Source organism: Micropterus salmoides, unplaced genomic scaffold (genome assembly GCF_014851395.1).
Source record: "Micropterus salmoides isolate LMB-PRFRI ecotype aquatic unplaced genomic scaffold, ASM1485139v1 Ms_hic_scaffold_3, whole genome shotgun sequence".
Lineage (NCBI taxonomy): Eukaryota > Metazoa > Chordata > Actinopteri > Centrarchiformes > Centrarchidae > Micropterus > Micropterus salmoides.
In genome coordinates, this window is record NW_024042261.1 from 4908443 (window position 1) to 4930540 (window position 22098).

Sequence of the window (22098 nt, forward strand, 5' to 3'; positions counted from 1 at the left end):
GAAAAAGCTAGTCTTTCCTGGTGTTTGGATAAGGTATACACAGCTTTCTGTTTTCATAAAATATACATTATGTAGCTATACATTGAAATATATTAATACAGTGTAACTGTTTGTATTGAGCTTTTCTAAAATACATCAAATCCTGACAGGCATATATCTGATGCCGGAGCACTTTTGGCTTAAATATCAATTGACTTATGTTGGCAGTGTTTTATATCCAACAAAATGGCTCAAGTAACAAGTCATCTTGTTTTTGCCAACTTGATATTTACTTTAAGGCTGTTCTACAGTACAGCATCAGTAAAGAAAATTACTTTCTGTCACACAATAAACAGCTTTAAAATGTCAGTATTGGTCAATTTAGATGCTAAATGTTGTGTGAAGTCATTGCTCAGTGCAGTTCTGCAGCACAGGTTTACACAGATTAGCAGTGTTACATTTTCATGTGACACTGTGGATGAGAGGAGTTGTTTGTTGATGCTCTTGGAGAGGATGCAGATGTCTGTATGTGCTCCAAAGCCAAAGGGACTTCACTGGGTCAACAGTCTCATATATCGGAGGCATAAACAGCAGCGTCTATAAGAGCCGGCGACACAGAGGAGCAAAGCTAAGCAGAGCAGGAGAATCCATAAAAGCTAATGATGAATGTAATAGTGTGTAACAGAGAAGTACAACCAATGGCGGCAGAATGTCACAGACAATTAATGTCTCCTCAGCACTGTGTTTGTTTGCTTCCCCCAGGCTATCGGCAGGGCTTAACTAATGGTATGGTGGTCAAGGACATAAATTGTTGTTGACATCATGTGTGAAACGCTCAATTACATAATGCCCACCATTGTGGTTTTGGCTATAGACCTGAGAGATTTCTGTGTGTGCTTTGAATGTATGATGGAATTGTACACAGATATGAAAGTGTTGGAGAGTAATGAAGTCAAAGTTTTTCACTGGAGGATATATAATCTTCTCACTTCCTCTTGAATATATTTGTATAGAGGGTAGTTGTTGGAAACACTCACTGATTCAATTTAAGAAACACAGTTTGGTGTTGGGATCTGGTAGGGCAGGTTTGATTATTAGCAAGTAGCAAAGATATTTAGAAATATGAAAAGTTATTAATATTGCCAATAATAATAATAATATACTATAATAACAATATAATAAATTTATTTATAGAGCACTTTCACTCAAAGTGCTTTACAAAAAGAAAACGTTTAAAATACGGTACAATAAAATTTCTAATTTAAACACTAAAAGCAAATACCACTTATACAAAGACGTCAGAGATAAACAACCATCTAGGACTCATACGCAGAAGTGAATAAGTAGGTCTTAAGCTTTGATTTAAAAATCTCATTTGAACATGCCAGTCTAATATCTGCTGGAAGACTGTTGGAGTGCGGAAAGGCTCGCTCACCAACTGTTTTCTTCCTTTAGTACAGTCAGAAGTCCTGTCCTGTTGGAGCGCAGCAACTGTGTAGGCACAAAATAATTCACAAGATCAGACAGATATAATGGTGCAAGGCCGTTCACTATTTTGTATGTTCGCAACAGAACTGGCATATATACTGGCATATGTATTTGTAAATCAACAGCATAGCAGTGAAAAGCCATCCCAAAAGAATGAACGAAGTATAACAAAAACAACAGTGGACCAAGGACTGAACCATGTGGAACGCCGCGCTGAGAGTCAGAAAATGTGTTATTGTAAAACACACATTGAGAACTTTCTGAAAGGTAAGATCTCAACCACTTAAGCATCTGGCCAGAGATCCCGAAGTATTTCTAGAGTCTGTCCAAAAGAATACGGTGTTCCACAGTGTTAAAAGCTGTGCTAAGATCCAACCACAAGAGGATAGATGTTAAGTCTGAGTCAGCAGCCAGTAACAGATCATTTACCACCTTTGTGAGTGCAGTTTCAGTAGAATGCCTGAAAAGCAGACTGCAGCAGCTCCAAAAGATTATTAGATGACAGATATTTTAAAAGCTGATTTGAGATCACTTTCTCAAAGACTTTCGATAAGAAGGCCAAATTAGAAACAGGTCTAAAATTTGGCAACAAGTTTATTTCCAGATTTGGTTTCTTCAATAATGATTTAACAACCGCAGATTTGAAGCAAACCGTAAAACTGCTGTGGAGAGCGAAAGGTTTAAAATGGCTAAAACATACAATCCTAATGTTGGCCCAGGCAGGAAAGGGATCCAGAGAGCAATGGGTACCGCTTGCAGTCACAACAATTTTAGTTCAATCAGCCAAAGAATACGGTTCAAACTCAGAGTGGCCCCGTCGTATAGAAAATGGTCCCTTGATAGCGCAGTCTAATCCCCCAACAATCAATCCTAGTTCGGATGTCCTCAACTGTCTCATAAAAATCCATCATAAAATCATGTGCTGACAAATTCGTACTACTTACTGGCTACTGAGACTGTGCAAGTCTATCAACAGTGTCAAATAAAAGTCTAGGATTATGCTTATTATTCATGATCACATTAGAATAAAATGCTGCGTTTGCAGTAGCCATCTTAGACTGATAGGTGGTCAGAATGTCATGCCATCCCTGATGATAAACTTCAAGCTTAGTATGGCGCCACTGACATTCAACTTTTCTGCAGCTCTTACTGAGAATCGGTAACTCCTCATTTAGCCAAGGTGTATGATTTCTTTTGGAGGACACTTCCATGTCGTCGCTTAGCCACCCACTCCAACAAATCCCAGAGTACACCATTAAAGTTGTCTGTGAGACAGTCCACCGAAAAGGCTTGGCTAAAAACTGAATCCATCACATCTGGTAGTTTCAAGTTAAGGTAATTTAAAGCACTAGTGCTAAAATAACAAGGTAACCTTGTCTAATGCCCCAATTTCCCCATACTAAATGAATTAGGGATAGAAATGTCAAATAATATTAGTGAGTGATCTGAAATTGGTAAAGCACTGATATTATTAACTGATGCATGTCGAAGTATCCTTGGGGAAGATACTGAACCCCGAATTGTTTGAGCACTTGATGCAGATGTAGTGTAAAAGCGCTTTGAGTGGTTGAAAAGACTAGACAGGCGCTATACAAATACGGAGCATTTACATTTAAAGACGGGGCTCCACCATGGAGTCAGGGACCAATAACCCAACATGAAAACAGTCTCAAAAAGAAACGGTAGAATCTGTGTCTTTCTACACCTAGGGCTGTAGTAAGACAGACTCCTCTTTCCTGCTTCGGTCCTCATATTAGGTACCATGCAAAGCAGTCCAGGAACAGAATTTTAATTATATGTTCTTTGCATGGGAGAAAACTTATAGAACAGATAGAAGAAGACAAAAGACCAAGAATGGCCTTTTAAATGAAAATGTAGCAGTGTAGCATCATGCGCGTTCTAAGTGATGGCCAGTTTACGATACTGTATAGGGTGCAGTGATGTGTCTGATAGCAAGCATATGTAATGAACCTGAGAGCTGCATGATAAAGAGTTTCTGTATTACAAACTATCACAAGTCTTTTTTCAGTTTCAGGAAAGTCAGCAGTGGCACTAAGGTGAAAAGATGCAAGAAAAAAACCTGCACTCTATTTTCCATATTTAAAGCGTTTTGCCAGTGAAGACAAAGGTTGGAAGAGTAATTTAAGAGGGCTGTATGGAAGAGTTGACTTCCCAAAAGCAACACACAAATCCTTAGTCAGATAAGGAAACATGTCTGCAGTTTAGGTTCTGCTACATGACGTTAGAGCGTCCTCTCTCCTCACTGAGTGATGTTTATCCCGTCTCTTCTGACAGGTTCTCGGTGCCAGAAACAAAGACACTTGGGGGCTCTGTCATCATAACAGTAGGCAGCAGCAAATCCCCAGATTGTCTAATAGTAAAGGCATGTTCTGTAAAACTAATTACAGCTTACAAGTCTGTCGCCCCCATCCTTCCTCCCATCCCTCCCTCCTTGTCATTGGCGTGAATGCAGTCCCAGCTTTACTGTCCAAGGTTATTGTATTCAGTTAAAGCTGGCTATGCATTTGGATCTCACTGGGAACGCCATTATGTGAAATCTCCCCTTTGAAATCTCGGGAGCTTTTGTCTCTGACTGCTAATGATTTTAATTAAAGGTTGTGCTGGGCCTTTCTAAACTCCATGTGCTGGAGAAAATACTGTTTTTCTCGCTCTTGCTTGACAAGATGGGAGGCTTTCTGAAACAGATGCAGAGATGTTGAGCCACCCCTCTGTCTCTGTAGGACGATTAAGCTGTAACAACTTAATTTCACAACGCCACACATGCACTGGGCTTTGACGGCACTTAATGAGTGTTGCGCTCTTTTCATCCGTGTCAAATTCTATGACAAGCCTTCTATTTTACTCTGTGGCTTGCAGTGGTTTATGAACATGTAATGATAATTGAGAGGAAAAGCAGTGCAGTGCCCAACTGTGTATCAAATCATTCTGTCAAGAAGTGAAATTCTGAGTGTATGCATATCACCGCATGTGTGCGCAGGACTGACGATGAATGTAATTACCAGATGAAAAATAAATCAGGACATTTTCTGCCACTCTACTGTGCAATAAAAAAACAAAACAGTATAGTTTTTCAATATAGGTGTTTTTGCCACCTATCATCATGGGTTGTGGTAACATTTATAGATTTAAAAACAAATAAAAGTGAACATTTTTTAATCTGGTAAAGGTGAAGGATAAAAAAATTAGCAGCAATAAGTGAGAGGGAGTGTAACAGATTTTATTTTTATTGAAGTCCCGCTGCCCTCACACAGAGATGTACACAGTTAAAGGAGCAGTGTGTTAGCTTTAGTGGCATCTAATCTTGCTGATTGCAACCCTTTGTCTCACCTCAACGTTCAGAAGTGTGTGGGAGGACTTACGGAGGACGTTAAACCAGCAATAAAACACAAAAGGCCCTCTCTGGAGCCAGTGTTTGGTTTGTTTGTGTCAGGCTACTTTAGAAAGTAAAGGTGGTAATAAATGGCGGACTCTGTGGAAGATTCTTATTTTCAAGTGGTTATACACTAATGAAAACATTCCCGTGAATATTATATTCCATTTCTGCCAATATCCCCGTAAGTCTTACACACACACCTTTAAAGGGACACAGTCTTCACATGTCGAGCCAGACACGCATTTCCTCATTGATTCAGTCTGTATAGTCTGTAGGTCCATTTAAATGTTTATTGCGCATAATCTGTAATTTCAGTTGAATTAGTACCAGTCAGAACGCTTAAAGGTTCAGTGTGTAAGTTTTAGTGGCAGAGATGCTAGAGTCCAAGTCAAGTCTCAAGTCTCTCGTGGTTATTACGAATGTTGTATCAGCTGCTGCGTTCAATCCAGGTTGCTAATAAAACTGCATAGCTATAAGGAATTCTGTAACCGTAACCTGTTTTTCATTTACAGAGCACAACCATGTAATGTGCAATGCAATTAATGACAGCTTATTAAATACTATAAGTCAATAAAACTGTGACGTTGCATAATCAACAATAAATCTGTCTGTTTTTAATTTACAGAGCACAACCATGTAATGTGCAATGCAGTTAATGACAGCTTATAAACCACTGTAAGTCAACACATCCCCCAGACTCTCAAAACAATAAACAGTAAGCTGTTTTTAACTTACAGAGCACAACCATAATGTGCAATGCAATCACTGACAGCTTAAACTACTGTAAGTCAACACACCCTGCAGACTCTCAAACCAGTGTAATGTTAGGTTATAACTAAATAAAACTGTAATGTTAGGCTACATGATCAACAATAACCTGTAACGTCTTTCCAGCCAACGGCAATAATTAACGTGATGGCTGCCAGCGGGACGTAATGATTACGTTAAACGCAGCTGCCGGTGTTTGATGTCCTCTCTCATGTGCGGTTGCGCGTAGCAGATGTTAGGCCTACATGTTACGTTGGCAGGTAACGGAGGGAGGGAATAACGGCAAGCTCATCAGACGTGTCCTAAAAAATAAACATTGTTCACGAGTCCCGCGCCTCGAGTCTCAAGTCGAGTCTGAAGTCACTGTGTGTGCGACTTAAGTCGCACTCGAGTCCGAGTCTCTCACTCGAGTCCCCATCTCTGTCTAGTGGTGAGGGTTGTGAACTGCAACAAATGGCTCACTGCATTCACTTGCTCCTCAACCAAAATAAGTACTTTATAATAAATGTATTAATTCTAATGGGAATTGTAAATTTAGCTGTAAAAAAAACCTAATGTTGTACTTTTTCTCCATTGTATCAATTTAATTTCTAAATCCAACCACAAAAAGGCTGTGAAAACTGTCAACATATGGCCCTCTTTTAATATCTTTATATAATATAGACTGATCTGTATACTTCTTTATGTCCCATGTACACTTTATTCCACTTTTTGCAATAACGATTTAAGGAAGGAAAAAAGAAAACTGATCATTCCGACACCACATGAATGCACCATCAGTCACTGCTCATCCCTCCCTTTCCATGCACTCAGGAGAAGCTATGATGGCCGACACGCTCTGTCAGCTTTTGTGCTAAGTAATACGTGTGGGCCTCCATTTGCCCAAATTTGACTTCTTTTTTTACTTCTAATAAACCAGATGACGACTACTGCTGCTGCTTCTCCTTTTTTTTTCCAACTTATTGTGTATAGTGATGAAACTCGCTCGGTAGAGCTGTTTGGGCTACTGTAGAAACATGGCAGTGCAACACGGCAACGTCCATGTAAGAGGACCCTCGGTGTATGTAGATAGAAATGTCTCATTCTAAGGTAATAAAAACATAACGGTTCATTATGTAAGGTCTTTATACACCACTGAAAACATAGTTATGTATGTTATATTGCATTTCTGTCAATAGATCCTCCTAAATATAACACACTGAACCTTTAAGACATGTAGGATCAATGAATAATTATCTCTATCACTTATGATTGGTCACACTAATGGAACATAGTTCTTAAAATATTGGAGATCATATGTTATTATTTCTGAGTGAGCAGGATCATAGTGTAGCTGCAGATAGTCGGAATATGTTTTAACAGCATTTCACTGACTTAAATTTACTACATTTGCTGAAGTAGCTGAAATAAAGCCAATGAATGTTGTTGAGCCAAGATCCATAGAAATGTTTAAAACCTATTACTACAGGATCAGATTACTTCTTTTTTGAAACAGACCCATGTAGAGATATGACATCACCCCCATTTTTTTGATGCAACCTACAGGAAGTTGAAGTCTTACTTTTTTGATTATGAAAATTATTTTAAAAATTTTGATCATAGATTGTACTGTACATACAAAGTGTCGTGCAGATCGGACTCACCTTCGAAAAAGTAGGTTTCACACATGTATTTTTGTGCAAAAAAAATGATAGGAAATGGGCGTGGCCTGTATCACAAGATGCAGCTCAATTTAGGGAACGCAAGCATGTAAGGTTTTGAATATGCAGCATACTATGAGGGAGTTACTGGGCCACCTGTTGGTTTATGTGTTTATTTTATGTATCTGAGGTGTGTGCAGCAGTCATACCACCTCTGCATTGTGACATTTAACGAAAAATAAACAAAACACAAACCCTCAGTGACTTCAGTAGGGTTGGCACCAGGGTCTGCAGTACATAAAATCCCATTCTAAAACCACGTTTTGTATAACTTTCTGAATGCAGTGTTGAAATGTAGGCACACAGCTTAAGGCCCTAATTAATGATGAATGGTGAATCAAACCATACTTGAAGTACAAGGTAAGCAGGAGGGAACCCATAACAAAACAACACCAACACAGGGGAGAATGCCTTAATATGTTTCTCAAACACGTTAGAAGGAAAGCCTTAATAACTATAAAAAGGATTTGATGTCTAGGTACAATGTACTGATTTGATGAAAAGTGTCCATTGTATATTTTTACTCATTGTTGTACCTTCACTACACACCAGCAGGGGCTGATTGTTTATCTTTTATAAAAGGATGAGACTACTGCTCTTCTGGTGCTCTAATATAGTAAAAGCGTTGCTGCCTAAACACACAAGCAAAAGGAAATGATTTTTGTGTGTTTTTGGAATGCCACTATCCCAGTTCATAAGATGCACAATGTCTTCTTTAGCTCTGAAAAAGCTGGAAAGTTTAAAAAAGGATCCAAATTGGAGCAGGAGAACCAGTTTTTCCATTCATTCTCCTTTCTTGTCAAAACTTTACCCACAATGTAACTCGATTGCCAAAAAGAGATACAGATGTGTTATACTACTTCTTTGATTTTGAATATTTTCTAAATTTGTGTCTCACAAGTTCCCCAAATTATGGAACTGAAATAATGAATTGTTGAAGCACCTGGCAGGTGTTGAACACATCATCAGTTTAAAGGGGCTATATGTAGCTTTTCAATGAAATCCCTTATCAGAAAATCACTTTTTTTAGGGCCTTTTTGTCAACAGGCTGTAGCCTCACTTAGAACTGAGCAGCATGCCTGTTTTCTCTGTTGCTTGGAACAGCCACTATTCTGCTTCCCATGTGAAGGTATCGGGTCGGGATTTAGCTGCATGGGCACTCCTGAGCCTCTCCCGACTACAGTGACAACATGCAATCCACTAACACCATAAAACGCCGGCTAAATGCAGTCAGTGTAACGTTATCATGTAACGAGCATGGATTAGTTCAACCTCAAGCTGATAAAAATGTTGCTGTAACGTTGCAGTGGAAGTTTACCTGAGTTTTCCAGCATGTTGTGTGAAGTTTGTGGCCCCTGTCACACTGTCTTTTTTCCCCAGGAGTATTATGCCGATGTGTGGCTCAAACACCTGGTTGCTTAATACCACACCGCTATTAGCCGCTGAAAACGACATATTACCCCTTTAACCAAATCATCAAAGCTCTTATTTCAAATAAGAGCTTTGATTTACCTAAACCACAATTCATATTCAACTTTCCTCCTCACTTTCAGTGAAGTGGTTTTAAAAAAAAAAAAGAAAAGAACTATGGACTTTAAAACCATTCAGCTTGGGTGGTAGGGTGTGTGTCTAGCAGAGTACACAATACATTTAGTGGGTATTTTCTTAGTACCTAACAGGAGTGATGGCCAAAAAAAACACCTTGTAAAAACCGAAAGTTCCTATAGTTCAAGTGCTATCATTGGGGTTTGTTCCTGTGTGCTTGTTGAGCCCTAAAGTAGCTTTGGAAGACTAAAGGTAGAATGATTGCTGGAAGCCTCTGTGCCAGCTAACTTCTGGACCATGAAAGCACTCATCTAACAGGGACAACAGTATTTACATCTACTCAACCTCTATTGGGCATGTTTGTGTGTTTACGGGGCTGACTGCATATGCTGTCTTTCATTCATTTGTAAGCAAAGAGGTGGTGGCAGAAAATTATGTTGCAGCCAAACCTATGAAGGAGGAGGAATAGGAAAAATCACCAGATACACAATCAGCAGGCGCAGCTGCAGGCATCCGTTGCCTTCGTCACCCTAAGCGCAACCCCTCCTTGCCTCCACACTAATACTAAAGCCTGGTCTTCATTCTCTGCTTCCACAGCGACAGAGAATTACAGGAATGTTTCTACCAGTGCTGACTCTCCTTTCACACTAACATTTCTTTTTCCTTATTCCCTCCTCTCTGAATGGGCATATCTGACTTCTATTTTCTCTATTCATAACCTCCTTTGCCACCTCATCTCTCCTCTACACCCCCTAACATGTTTTCCTATTTATGACTCCTCACCAGTCAGGGGGATTCAGACACCGACTCTGAGGTGGAGGATCGTGTGGACGGGGTGAAGTCCTGGTTGTCCAAAAGCAAAGGTTCCACCAAGAACTTATCAGATGACGGCAGCCTCAAGAGCTCCAGGTCAGTACAAAGGCTGCTTCTATTACTATTACTTCAGCAGCAGTTAGTAAACAGTCTTGCTAGACATTTGACTGCTTTTGGACTGTCTGGATGAAATTGTTTAAGTGATCTGACCCAGAGGAAATAAACCGGAGCAGGATATTTGGCTGAAATGTATTTTCAAGCTGCTTTGTGTTTATTGTCACCCACTCTGTGAAGAGGGGACTTTTTATTCCTTAAAACAAAACACCACCTTGGTAGATTTATCGACATGCCCAATGGCCAGCTGGCACAGTCTACCTGAGCCACTCACTGAGATTAATGAATGTGTCTGCCAGCTGCCAGCTTCGATTGCCCCAGATTTGTCTCCTTACCAGAAGATTTAACTTCCCTCCCTCAGCCGGGCCACTCCCGACTTTAAAAACTTCTGGAGTTTTTAAATCTCTTTTACCAGCAAGTCCCCATAGACATACACTGACTGATTAATCGAGTGAGCCAGCAGTAGTAGCTTTCAAGTTACCTTAAGTGCCATTGGCACCGGTACTGTACACATTACAACACATAGGAATTCTTGCCTAGTTCTGTCAACAAAGAAATGACCAGCAAAAGGTTGTGAAAAGGATTATTATTTAAAAGGTTTATCATGTCTACATGATTACTTATAATTAAAAAACATTTTCAGTCAGAGTTTAGCCAAATGTTGTTTCTTAAATCTGCTGTAATGCTCACAGGCATGCATTGTTTCGGATCAGTGTTCAACATACAGTAGTGCAACATGATGCTCATTACAAAAAAATGTACGTTGAGTGGAGCACTTAATAAAGCTTTCTGATTCTGAAAAAAATATGGATTTTGAATAAATAAAGTCACATAGTACTATAAAAATGACATAGTCATAGGTCATTTCCCATCAGAATAGAAAGTTTTTGCTAGCACAAACTGCGTTTCTATGAAAGTACATATAGTCAGGCATACGCAATAGATACATTACTTTACAAATGAAACGAGTGGAACATACTCTTTCTTCTTTCCAAATGTTTTGAATCCTTTTTCCCAAGCAGATCCTGTCAGGGTTTTTTTTTTAGTCGCTGTAGCAGTAGAATGCTTTCTCGTCTGTTTTGTCAGCTGCTGTGACTTGGGCTCAATAACATTATATTGGATCTGAATCTAGTAGCAAATGTGCATACCAAATTTGAATGCTTTATCAAATCTATCTAGGTTTTTACAACTTTAAGCAAGACAGCTAAAAGTAACTTAATATAAGTGATAAAACTCAAACATTGCCATTCAATTTTCAATTCATTTTGTTACTTGGTTTTTCCAGATGTATTGCGTATGTACCTGCTTTTTAGCTAAATGGCTGGGTCAGTGTTTTGTTGCAACAATCTCTGGCCATAATACCACATTGGCCAAAAACATTTCATTTGCTTTAAAGTGGGTTTGTAGAGGTTTGAAGGTGTGATTTTTCTTATTCTTATCATTACTGTGGCCTCCAGTTGTTCTTTGTTGGCAATAAAAACATTTTGGTCCATGTCTTAACATTTCAATGCTAGGAAAGCCCATGTTAGTAGCTTGTCAGTTGTCCCCAGTTACACTCTCCTTAATCTGCCTTTGTTCATTGATCTTCTTCATTTTGCAGCTCTTACATTTCTCATCATATTTCTGTTTTCATAAAGTTTCATTCGTTTCTTATGCTCTTCTTCCATTCGCCTCCACTTGACCCAATATTTCATCTTTGTCATTTTCTCTGCCACTGTCTTCATTCCTTTGTTCTTTCCGCTGTTGTTTCTTTCTTAGATTTGCTGTAAATGTAGACGCAAAGGAAGGGAGAGAATGGAAAGAGGGTAAGGAATGGAAAGAGGTAAATAAAGAGGGCAAAGAGGTGGAGCCCAGCAGGTCAATGTCAGTGATGAGCTCCCTCAGCTACAGAAAACGATCCAACCTTGATTCCATCGGTGGCAAAGGGGATGCCCTCTTCAGTGCCCTCAAGGAGAATGCAGAGTCAGAAGACACACTATCCTTCCATAAAGCTAAACCCAGAACCTCGGATTTTCAGGATGATACCCTCTCCAGGAGGAAGTCTCAGGCAGGGGATGACATGAATGACAGAGAATCAGTCATCTCTCAAGCCTATTCAGAGGCCAACAGCCGAGCCAGGAAAGGCATGGACAGCCGCTGGGGTGACTTTGACAAAGAATCAACCGTTTCATACACTGCACAAAGTCGGGCCTCCACACGTCTTGGGTTAAGCCCAGAGAATGATGCCAAGTCTACCATCAGCTTAGGTCTGTCAAGCCCACTTGGACGCCGCCAAAGCACCTCACGCTTAGATGAGGGCAGAGGCGGACGGCCAATGTATGGCAGCAGTCCTAGTAGCCCTTGCTTTAGCAGAAGGTCTGGGGGTCGCAGTCCTGGAAGTGTTAGCCGAGCTGATTCCCATATGTCGCTGGCACGCAGCTGCCGTCTGAGCGAGTTTGACATTGATGATAGTCGAAGTGTGGCCTTCACCGAGAGGTCGGCCTACAGTCCTCACTCGTCCACCGGCCGCAGTCTCTCCATGCCACCACCACAAGCCAGGTCATCAACTACTGACCCAATTGATAACTTGGATATTAAACCAGTCAGTCATCGCAACTACCTTGACCCTGACCTAGAGAAAGCCATCAATGAGGTGCTGAGTTTCAAGCCTATCAAATTCAAACGCAGGAGCTTGGAAGACTCTGAGGGTGAGGAAGCAAAGTCCAAGAATGATGAAGACACCGGCAAAGCTATCCATAATCGAGACAGTGCTCGCCCTGCCAGCAGTCTCAGACGCTCTGCATCCGCTATGGACTGCATGAGATCGTCCCACAGCACCAACAGCTGCAGCAGTCGCCATCGCAGTAAGAGCAAAGGCAAGAAGAAGAAGAAGAGAAGCCACAGCTCCGAATCTGAAAGCTCAGGAGATGACCATCGTCACAAGAGCAGCTCCAAGAGGAAGTCCAAGAAAAAGTCCAAGAAGAGGGATGAATCTCCATCTTCTTCCTCCTCTTCTTCGTCTTCAGATTCCGAGTTGGACTCTGGGTCAGACTCGAGCTCCGGGGCCTCCACTATTTCCTACCGAAGCTCCAGCAGTGTGAAAAGGGCCCCGGTTCGAAAGGTGTCCAGCCCAGAAGGGGAAGGAGAAGCTAGGCCACAGAGTGTGAGCCAACCACATAACAAAAAGGATGATAAAAAGAGAAAGAAGAAGGTGGACAGTCTGATGATGAAATACCTATACCGGCCGGACAGTGACTGAGGCAGGCAGTAGGTGGTTGCCTGATGCGGACTTGCCTTGAAGAGTGTTTTTGAAGCATGATGTGACCTAACCAATCAGTACCTTTCACTGTTGTCCCTCAGCACATTAAATGTTGTCCATTCAGTCTGACTGATATTAGACTTCAACAGTTTAGAATTATAATTTGTGGGTCGTGTTTCTGATGATGTGTCATCTTAGGCATGCTAACAATTTTTGATGTTTGCTACTACACATTCTCAGTTTCAAGCCGAAGAGTAGTGATCACAACCTCTATGGTCTTTTCACTAGTTTAATACTGCTAGGCTTTCATTGAGGACTCTTTGGGAGCAGAAGAGACTGGGTCTGTTGTGAAGACATGGATGTAAAGTCAGCCTTTAATTACTCTTGAGACATCAGATTGGTTTGTAGCCCCAGAAAGGTAAAAATAACAGGAGTCAGTTAAGAGAAGCCATAATACATTTTTTCTTCCGGACCATAACTGCAGGCATAATTAGACCCTGAGCATTGATTTACACCAACTACCAAATTAATTTAGATGCACAGTTGACTAATTAACCCTGCGTTAGCAATATTTAAGCATTTTGAATGTTAAATAATGTGAAAAGGCTGGGCTAGTCTCTTGTGTGACTGGTGATGGGATTTTAGTTCTTTAGGAATATTTGGGATTATGTTTAAAAAATGACTTGAATCATGTTTAGATTTGGTCAAATTTCTTTTATTTTCAGTACGTTTCATGTTTTTTTCTTTGGGCTAATTCACTTGACAACTAACATTTTGAGAGGATGGAATCACATCTGCACAATGCTTTGTATTTGTTATTTGAATAGTGTAGATATAATCCCATAGTGACTATAATAACACAAAATAGTTATGCATGCCTAGTGGAGCACAACATTGCATGCGATTTATTGGTCACTAGATGCCAGAAGAAAGACTAACCTCACAACATGTCTGAATGTACAGCTTCTCCGTGGTGGTTAAGAGAGCTCAGCATACTGGAACATAAGAACACAAGCAAATGAAGAAAACCACATCATCACTTTGGCAACACATATGTCAAATTTAGAAAAGATCCAGCAAATAGTAACTATAGTATAGCTTCATCAGTTGTGTCATCATGTATTTTTATATATCATAACATGTACTTTGCCACTTTGGTTTCTAAACGTGTGTTTTCACAGTTATGATGATTTCTACATTTGTTTGTGTTTTTTTTACATTGTAATGCATTGAGCTCAGAAACAATACTCTGCTTTCTTTTTTGATTCTAACATCAGTTGTCTGTTGTTTCCTGTTCCAGCCCCCCTGGCCGAAGACGCTACTGCTTTGATAGATCTGATGAAGAGGAGGAGGATGAAGAACAATAAGAAGACAGGTCAACAAAGGGCGCGTACTACTCTCGATACAGATGTGGCAGCCTTATGAAAGATGACGGCGGCGAGGACAGGCCTGATGAGACCACATCGTATTGCTCGCTGTCAACATCCATCCTCCATCCCCTCATTCAGTTGTGATAGTTGGTCTTGCATGCAAAGCTGACCAAAGAATGTGGTCAGTCCAACACAATCACACACTTACAACCCTGCCGGAAAACAGACATTCAAATACTGGAGATGTTCCTAACATTCACAGGATTTGGTCCTAGTTTAACAAACAACATGGGCTTTTAGACTCGTCACTCATCAGTCTAACCTCACTGCACACAAAGCAGCTGCATTATTAACGACTTGACTCTGCTGGTTGCATGCAAGCAGCAGTTGCTTGGCTTGAGCAGCCGTTCTGTTTAACTCCCACCATGGTTGTAACTGAGCCAAAGAACTTGAGGTTGCAATGATAATAGATTCTTTCAAACTCTCTCTTTGTCTGTTTCTTTCTCTCTTCTTTACATACATGTACATAGTACACAATGTATTACCAAAAAGCCTTTGTTCAAGTATGTGTGCACTCTCTTTTACTTATTGCCAATTGATGCCGAGTCCTGGGAAGAGTCCCCACCTTTTATCCTCCTCCTCCTCCTTTCCTTTTCGGGACAAGTGCCATTTGATTTAAGTGGGCTCCTCTACAGCTGGCTTCTCTGCAGCTGTGGCATTTCATGGACTGCTGCGTCATATACTGAAGACTCTCTCATTAACATCTGCTCGCTTTTGTTTGCCTGAAAAGTTTTGTGCCTTTTGCTGGCAAATGATCTCTTCCTTACAGAGGAGGAGGAATCCATCACTAACCGCTGTGCCGAGGAATCAAAGGATTTTTCTCCATTTGAATCTTTAGTTTTTGATGTTTGACAGATTTAATTTGCAGAGGACAGCCATCAGCCAGCAAATAAATTTCCATGACCTTTGAGCTTACATATGTGAAATGCCTTGTCTTATTTTCATTTCAAATTGATTTGAGGACTTGACAGAATTCTTTAGTGATGAAGAGACTTCGGCTTTGTCCTTGTGCTTGTTGTTCACATGCTGTCCATGTTTTGCTTTAAGTTTGATGTGCTTTTTTTTCTAAGGGAATGCCCTTGACTTTAGGCACCAGTCATCTGTTTGTTTCTCCAAAAAAAACAAAAAAAAACAAAAAGCATTTGGTATCCTCAAAGGTAAAAGCTGGTGTTATTCCATATTTTTCTCCAAATCACACGGAAAGACCAAGACCAGCTATGTGTTTGGTTGACCTTTGGGATAAGTATGTGTAACAAAATATTTTCAGCTCAGAGGTCCCCTTCAACCACATCTCTTAGTCTTCTTCGGGGAATGAAGCTAGCTAAGCTGTCATCACAATTGTCCTAAACCAATTGGTTCCTATTTTTTAAGATAGACATCTTAAAAAAAGGCTCGCTAATGTAGTTTTTTTGTTGCTAGCCACTATAGTTTTTTACAAACTGTGAATATGCTAGTGCTAGCTCAACTACCTTGGTCACTAAACTAGAGAAGAGGATCAGGGCCACATGTGAAAAATGTCAATGAGTTTAGTCTGACTTTATTCTCAGAATTCTGTCTTTAAACTCAGAACTCAAATACATTTTTTACATGTGGCCTTAATCCTCTACCTTAGTAACACCACAATAAGATGATTCAGGTTATGCATACATGAAATCAACAATTCTTGTTTCATAACAGCCTGAAAACCACTCCACTCCAGTGGATAAGGGTTTTATAAAAGTGGATGATGCAACGCAGCTTACAGGATTGACACTTTTTCAAAAACATCAGGGCATTAATCTGAACACAGCACACACAGAATTCAATGTCCTAAAATATGTTGTGGAATTCACATTTTTCTGTTCATTCACTTTGTTCAACATAGCTAGCTAGCTTTTTCTTTTTTGCACTAGCAAAAAGAATGTTAGCCTAGTTTACAGATAGGGCAAGGATATAAAACATTTTCCCAATGTCCCACAAATGATGAAAAGAAAAATGACAGGCCTATCTACCAGTAGGTAATTATAGTGGATTCTATAGTTTGGATTCTCTGGCTCTCTCACCTCAGTTGTCAGCACTGGCAGAATGCCTTCCAATAGTCAGTGGCGCAAATGTAAGTGTCAGAGTTTAACTGCGAATCAGGCAAGCAGATCTGCTGATCGCAGTGATTCCTTTAAAATGAACAGATCTTTCCATGGATTTATGTCTTTTTATAGGTTTTGATGAAAATCTAGAATATCACCGGCCTTCTCCTTTAAAGCCTCATTGGGTACTTTAACTGGAACTTCATTAACTGGACACACTACAGTCTGTATAACCAATACTGTGAAGTCATGTTCAGTGTCTTTGAAGCCTGTTTCTTTGTCAGGTCTTTTTTGTAACCCAGCAATGTCTCTAAACAGCAAGAAAATAGGATCCTGCTTTTTCATAGTTGCTAAAGTGTTACATGACACCCTTTTGATCATCTGTCTGGTATTTACGGCGTATTTTAAGATATTTTTGAAACTCATTTAAAATCCAGAAGAGCTTGACATGGCATTTGGGGCTGAATAAAATTAGAGGATGTTCTTCATTGCCAGAAACATTGTGTGATTCTACTATACATGCTTTTTGTAGACTCGTCTTCATTTTTATTCTCTATGCAGTCAACACAAGTGTGGAAATATGTTTTTTGACCTTACTGATCCTGATCAAAGTGTTCAACAGGAAAAACAACAGCAGATATTATATTGCTGACTTCACACAGTATTTATATAAGTATGTGTATGATTCATGCTAGCTTTGAAAATAGTTCATGTTTATTGTCGTTATTGAACAAATTGACCACTTGTTATAAATTTTGCATTGCGGCTTAATATATTGTAAATAAATTATGGTGATGTTTTAGAATGCCTTGAAGACTGGATTTGTCTGAGTTAATGTATTTTGCGTGTCTTCAGTTCATGTCTTTCCATTTACACTTAAATGAAAACTTTTGGTGTGCTTTTGTTCAAAGATTTCCAGCGGGCATGCAGATAAAACAAATAGGGGAACAGTGTATTCTTCTGTTTTGGGAAATGTCAACAAAAGCGTTGACAGTGCTCAGTGAATGCCTTAATGAGACACAAACCACACTGATTTTGTTTTTTTCCTTTGTTTATAATCCGCTTAAGGGAAAATTAGTCTGTTCTGCTCCAAAACTGAGCTTTAACTGCTCACCCTCTGCTCATCACATGATCAGCCGACTGAGGTCAGTGGGTCTGTGCACTACTCTGGTCCAGACTGAAATATCTAAACAACTATTGGGTGGATTGCCATTTCATTTTGTACAGATGTTCAAGGTGTCCAGAGGATTAAAGGTGGGGAATACAGGGCTGCATCATTCATTGCTTCATTGTGCTGTCTTTGTCTGCAACATGTGTGTTCATGCTCGTGCACACTGAACATACGGTGCAAACCAACAGAAACGGACACATTCTTTCCATTTACAGCCATCCAAATGCTGCAGTTATGTGTTCTACCTTTAACTGGAGGATGTCTCACACTGAAGCAATCAGATGGTTTTTGATAACATCTTGTTTAACAGCACCAGACTGCAAAATAATCACTCAAAATTTTTATACTGTTGTATACAACAGTAAGTGGCTGGTTGTGCTTATGCAGCCTGATAGTTTATTCAGGGTTGGAAACTGACAATTTAGGACACACTGGTTAGACGGTTGACACAGCCATAGCCCAAATCATGAGACTATGAAAACGTCTCTCTCCTCATTATGTTACTGAAACCCTCTGTTCCATTCATCCTCACCAATCCTCTCTGTACCTTCAGCTGACTTACAGGGGACCCAGAGACAGCACAAATTATACATAGACCTGTGGCTGATTGGTTGTAGAATCATGATTTCATAAGTGTGTTGGTGGAAACTTTAATGACATGGCTTTCGTGTACTTGATATACACTGTAAGCAGTAGCCTTTAATTTTCACATAGACCAGGTAAATAGCGAATGTTTTTGTGAGAAAGTTGTTAAATGTAAATACTCTCCCAGTTGTGGAGTGAAAATAATAAGATAAATGTCTTGCACACTTACTGAAGGACACCCTGAAAACCAAATGACATCCTTAAAAATATCGTCCTCTGACCTTGACTCTGTATGAAAACTTTCAGTTACATCCAAAAGCCTGCAGAGTGTATATGTTGCCTGCAGACGGAATCTCAGTCAAAGGCCAATGTAGTGTTCACTGTGAATCGTCAAACATCCAGTGTCAAGCAGTGCGATAACACAAACATCTGCTCTGTGTGTGTCTGTTCAGACTTTCATTAAATGCTTAAAGTGTCGTTGAAGGACATCAGAGTGAGACCGAAGATGTAATCTTTCTTTGCTGATCAATAGTCACTCTAATATTTTGAAATGAGAATGTGCTCTGCATTTTGTCCTTCATCCAACTTCTGACTGCAGAGAGCAGAGGCTGTGCTTCAGATATGTCTATCAGAATTACATTTTTCCAAAGGCATGTGCAATATAGTTGTCACACCAACAGTGAAACTGCATTAAAACTGCGTAAGGAGGATAAATGGCTGTCTGGATCAGTCTGCTTTGATAATTGTTGCACACTAAAGGAATGCCTTTACTAACTAGAGTTTTAGTAGGCTAAATCTTTTAGTTTCACCTAGTTTACAGACATTGGACTATTTGTGAAGAGTCAGTTCTCCACTCGATGTGATTACCTGGACATCTGTTTCACAGCTGCAGTGTCCTCACATGAAATTGGTCCTTTTGTCAATGTTTATACAAGCAGTGTTTGAAAGGTCCATTCCATCAGTAATGAGGCTGGAGGTAAGGTATTCCCTGGACACATCACTAGTGTATCTCACAGGGATGACTGGTTAGGTATAGGACTTAACCTTACCTGCATGTGTTTACACTCTCGGAGCACTCAGATGAAAAAGATTCAGAAATGGGAAGAACTTACTGAACTCCACACAGAAAGACCATAATAGGCTTTGAACCACAGACCAGAAAGCCCTAGCACATTTGTCAAAAGGTACATTTGTCATTTCTTTCAACAATGATACCATTTATTTGAATCTCGCAGCTCCCTGCCCTGAAAACCTCCAGTGCTCGAGAAGGTTTAAACACCTTTATAGAGTCATGGTAAACGCTAACATTCCCCTGGTGGTCTGAGCTCCCAGTACGGGCAGAGTAAGCTAATTTTATAACTACTTCCTCGGCTAACTAGGCTAATTAGAAAATGGCAGCTATTGCTGCAGTTAGCGATTACTTCAGCCACAAGTAAAGTTATCTGTCCATCAGGAAACTCAGATCACAGAGTTGAGGCAGAGCAGCAGGGGGACATCAGAGAGAAAACTAGAAAATACATTCTCATTCAAATATGATCCAATTTCACCAAAATCATTGAAGAGCTTCTTCTTGACAAAGAAAAGTTGTGTTTTTGTACAGTAACCAGTGGGGCACGGTCGGCCCCCAGAAACACTATGCTACAAGTGGCATCATAAAAATTGAGAAAGCTTTCCATTATACACTAAACCTAAATTATACCTAAATTGTTTTTCAGAAAATTACAAACTGTAAAATATCTTAAAGAACAATGTTTTTTTGTTACTGATGTGCCAGATACTGGCAAATTGGTGACATATAGTGCAAGGTATAGCATATAAAAGGGAGGTTGACATAAAAGCCTGAAAAAGTTTTCAATCTTAGGCATGAAAAATATTAAGTTGTGTTGGATTGACTGTTTAATTTCCAAAAATAAATGTGGTCTTTTAGATTTTTTTGTGGAATTTTAATTTATTCACCAATTTGTTGCATCAGTGCCTAAAATTGTAAAAAGTTATATTTTATATAATTACAATGGGATATACTTTACCCAAATAACTAACTTAACCATAGGTTTTTATCATTACTATCTTAAACTTTTATTAATTAATCTTTCATTAGATTTTCTATTATTTATTTTTATTAAATCATCATGCAAAGTAAGACACCTGACTTCAGCCTTTCAAGATATTTTAGATTGATTCTGACAAACCTTGTTATAAATCTAACAAAATGCTTGTGACTCTTTCTGATACTGTTTTAATTAAGTTCCATTGACTTTTATGATTATAATTTTATAATCAAAAAAGGCTTTTTATTGTCACAATTCTGAATGTCACACCATATGATGAACTGCACCACGCACAATTTGTCATTGCAAAACAGTGTATTTTATATGCATTTTCCTCTCAGACAAATGCACATTAAGAAAAACTGCACAAAAATGTGATTTTAGACAGGATTTAAAATTGCTGGACTAAAATGTAACAATAAATAAATCTCACAACTTTAATAGTCTTACAAAAACAAAAACGATGTGGGCTTTGTAGATCATTGGCAGACTTTCTGGGGAACACCTGGTCTGATCCAGACAGACGGCATCCATCCCACTTGGGAAGGAGCAGCTCTCATTTCTAGAAATCTGGCCAAGTTTATTAGTGGACCAAATCCATGACAACCCAGAGTTGAGACCAGGAGGCAGAGTCGCAGTCTAACACACTTCTCTGCCCTTCTTTTTCAGCAGTTACCCACCCAAAACCCTACGCAGAGTCGCAGTCTAACACACTTCTCTGCTCCTCCATTTCAGGAGTTACTTAGTGAAAATCCTATAGTGACGGTGTCTGCCCCCCGACCATCGAAATTATTTAAAAAGGTAAACAGAAGAGGAGCTGTGCATAAAAACCTCATAAAAATTAAAACCACAAGAGCAATAGTGCAAACGAATAGGAGAGTTAAATGTGGACTCTTAAACATCAGATCTCTCTCTTCTAAAGGTGTACTAGTAAATGAAACTTGATTTATTTTGTCTTACTGAAACCTGGCTGGGTGATGGAGAATATGTTAGCCTAAATGAATCCACCCCTCCCAGTCATATTAATACTCACATTCCTCGAGGCACAGGCCGAGGAGGTGGAGTTGCAGCTATCTTCGAATCTAGCCTACTAATCAGCTCTAAACCTAAACTAAACTATAACTCATTTGAAAGCCTTGTTCTTAGTCTTTCGCACCCAAGTTGGAAATCACTGCAACCAATTCTCTTCGTTATAGTGTACCGAGCACCTGGCCCGTACTCTGAATTCTTATCTGAATTTGTAGAGTTTTTGTCAACTTTAGTCCTTAAAACGGACAAAGTTATTATTGTAGGGGATTTTAATATTCATGTGGACGTTGAGAATGACAGCTTTAGTACTGCGTTTATCTCTGTTAGATTTAATTGGCTTCTCTCAGAGTGTTCATGAACCGACTCACTGTTTTAACCACACCCTCGACCTTGTTTTGGTGTATGGTATTTGAAATTGAACATTTAATAGTGTTCCCACAGAATCCCTCTCTATCCGACCACTGTTTGACAACTTTTGAGTTTGTATTGCTGAACTACTCGCCATTGGGCAAAAATTTCTATACAAGATGTCTGTCTGATAGTGCTGTAGCTAAATTTAAGGATGCGATTCCATCAGCTCTAAATTCATTATCTAGTCACAAAGTAACGGAGGACTCCTATGCTAATTTCAGTCCCTCCCAAATCGATCATCTTGTTGATAGTGCTGCAGGCTCGCTGCAAATGACACTCGACTCTGTAGCCCCTCTAAAAAAGAAAATACTAAAACAAAGAC

The 22098-nt window shown here is 39.6% G+C and overlaps 1 protein-coding gene across 9 annotated transcripts in view; it reads left to right on the forward strand.

Annotated features, from left to right (window-relative positions):
- Nucleotides 1–17346, forward strand: part of myo18ab (myosin XVIIIAb) — a 174700-nt gene extending 157354 nt beyond the window's left edge. For 7 of the 9 annotated variants that reach the window (XM_038694223.1, XM_038694222.1, XM_038694224.1 and 4 more), the window contains 3 exons: nt 9661–9783; nt 11560–13047; nt 14340–17346. In XM_038694223.1, the coding sequence (XP_038550151.1) occupies nt 9661–9783; nt 11560–13039 (1603 nt within the window). In that variant the 3' untranslated portion in view covers nt 13040–13047; nt 14340–17346. The remainder of the gene's footprint in view (nt 1–9660; nt 9784–11559; nt 13048–14339) is intronic. The other 2 variants (XM_038694226.1, XM_038694225.1) reach the window with 1 other exon arrangement.
- The last annotated feature ends 4752 nt before the right edge of the window (nt 17347–22098 follow it).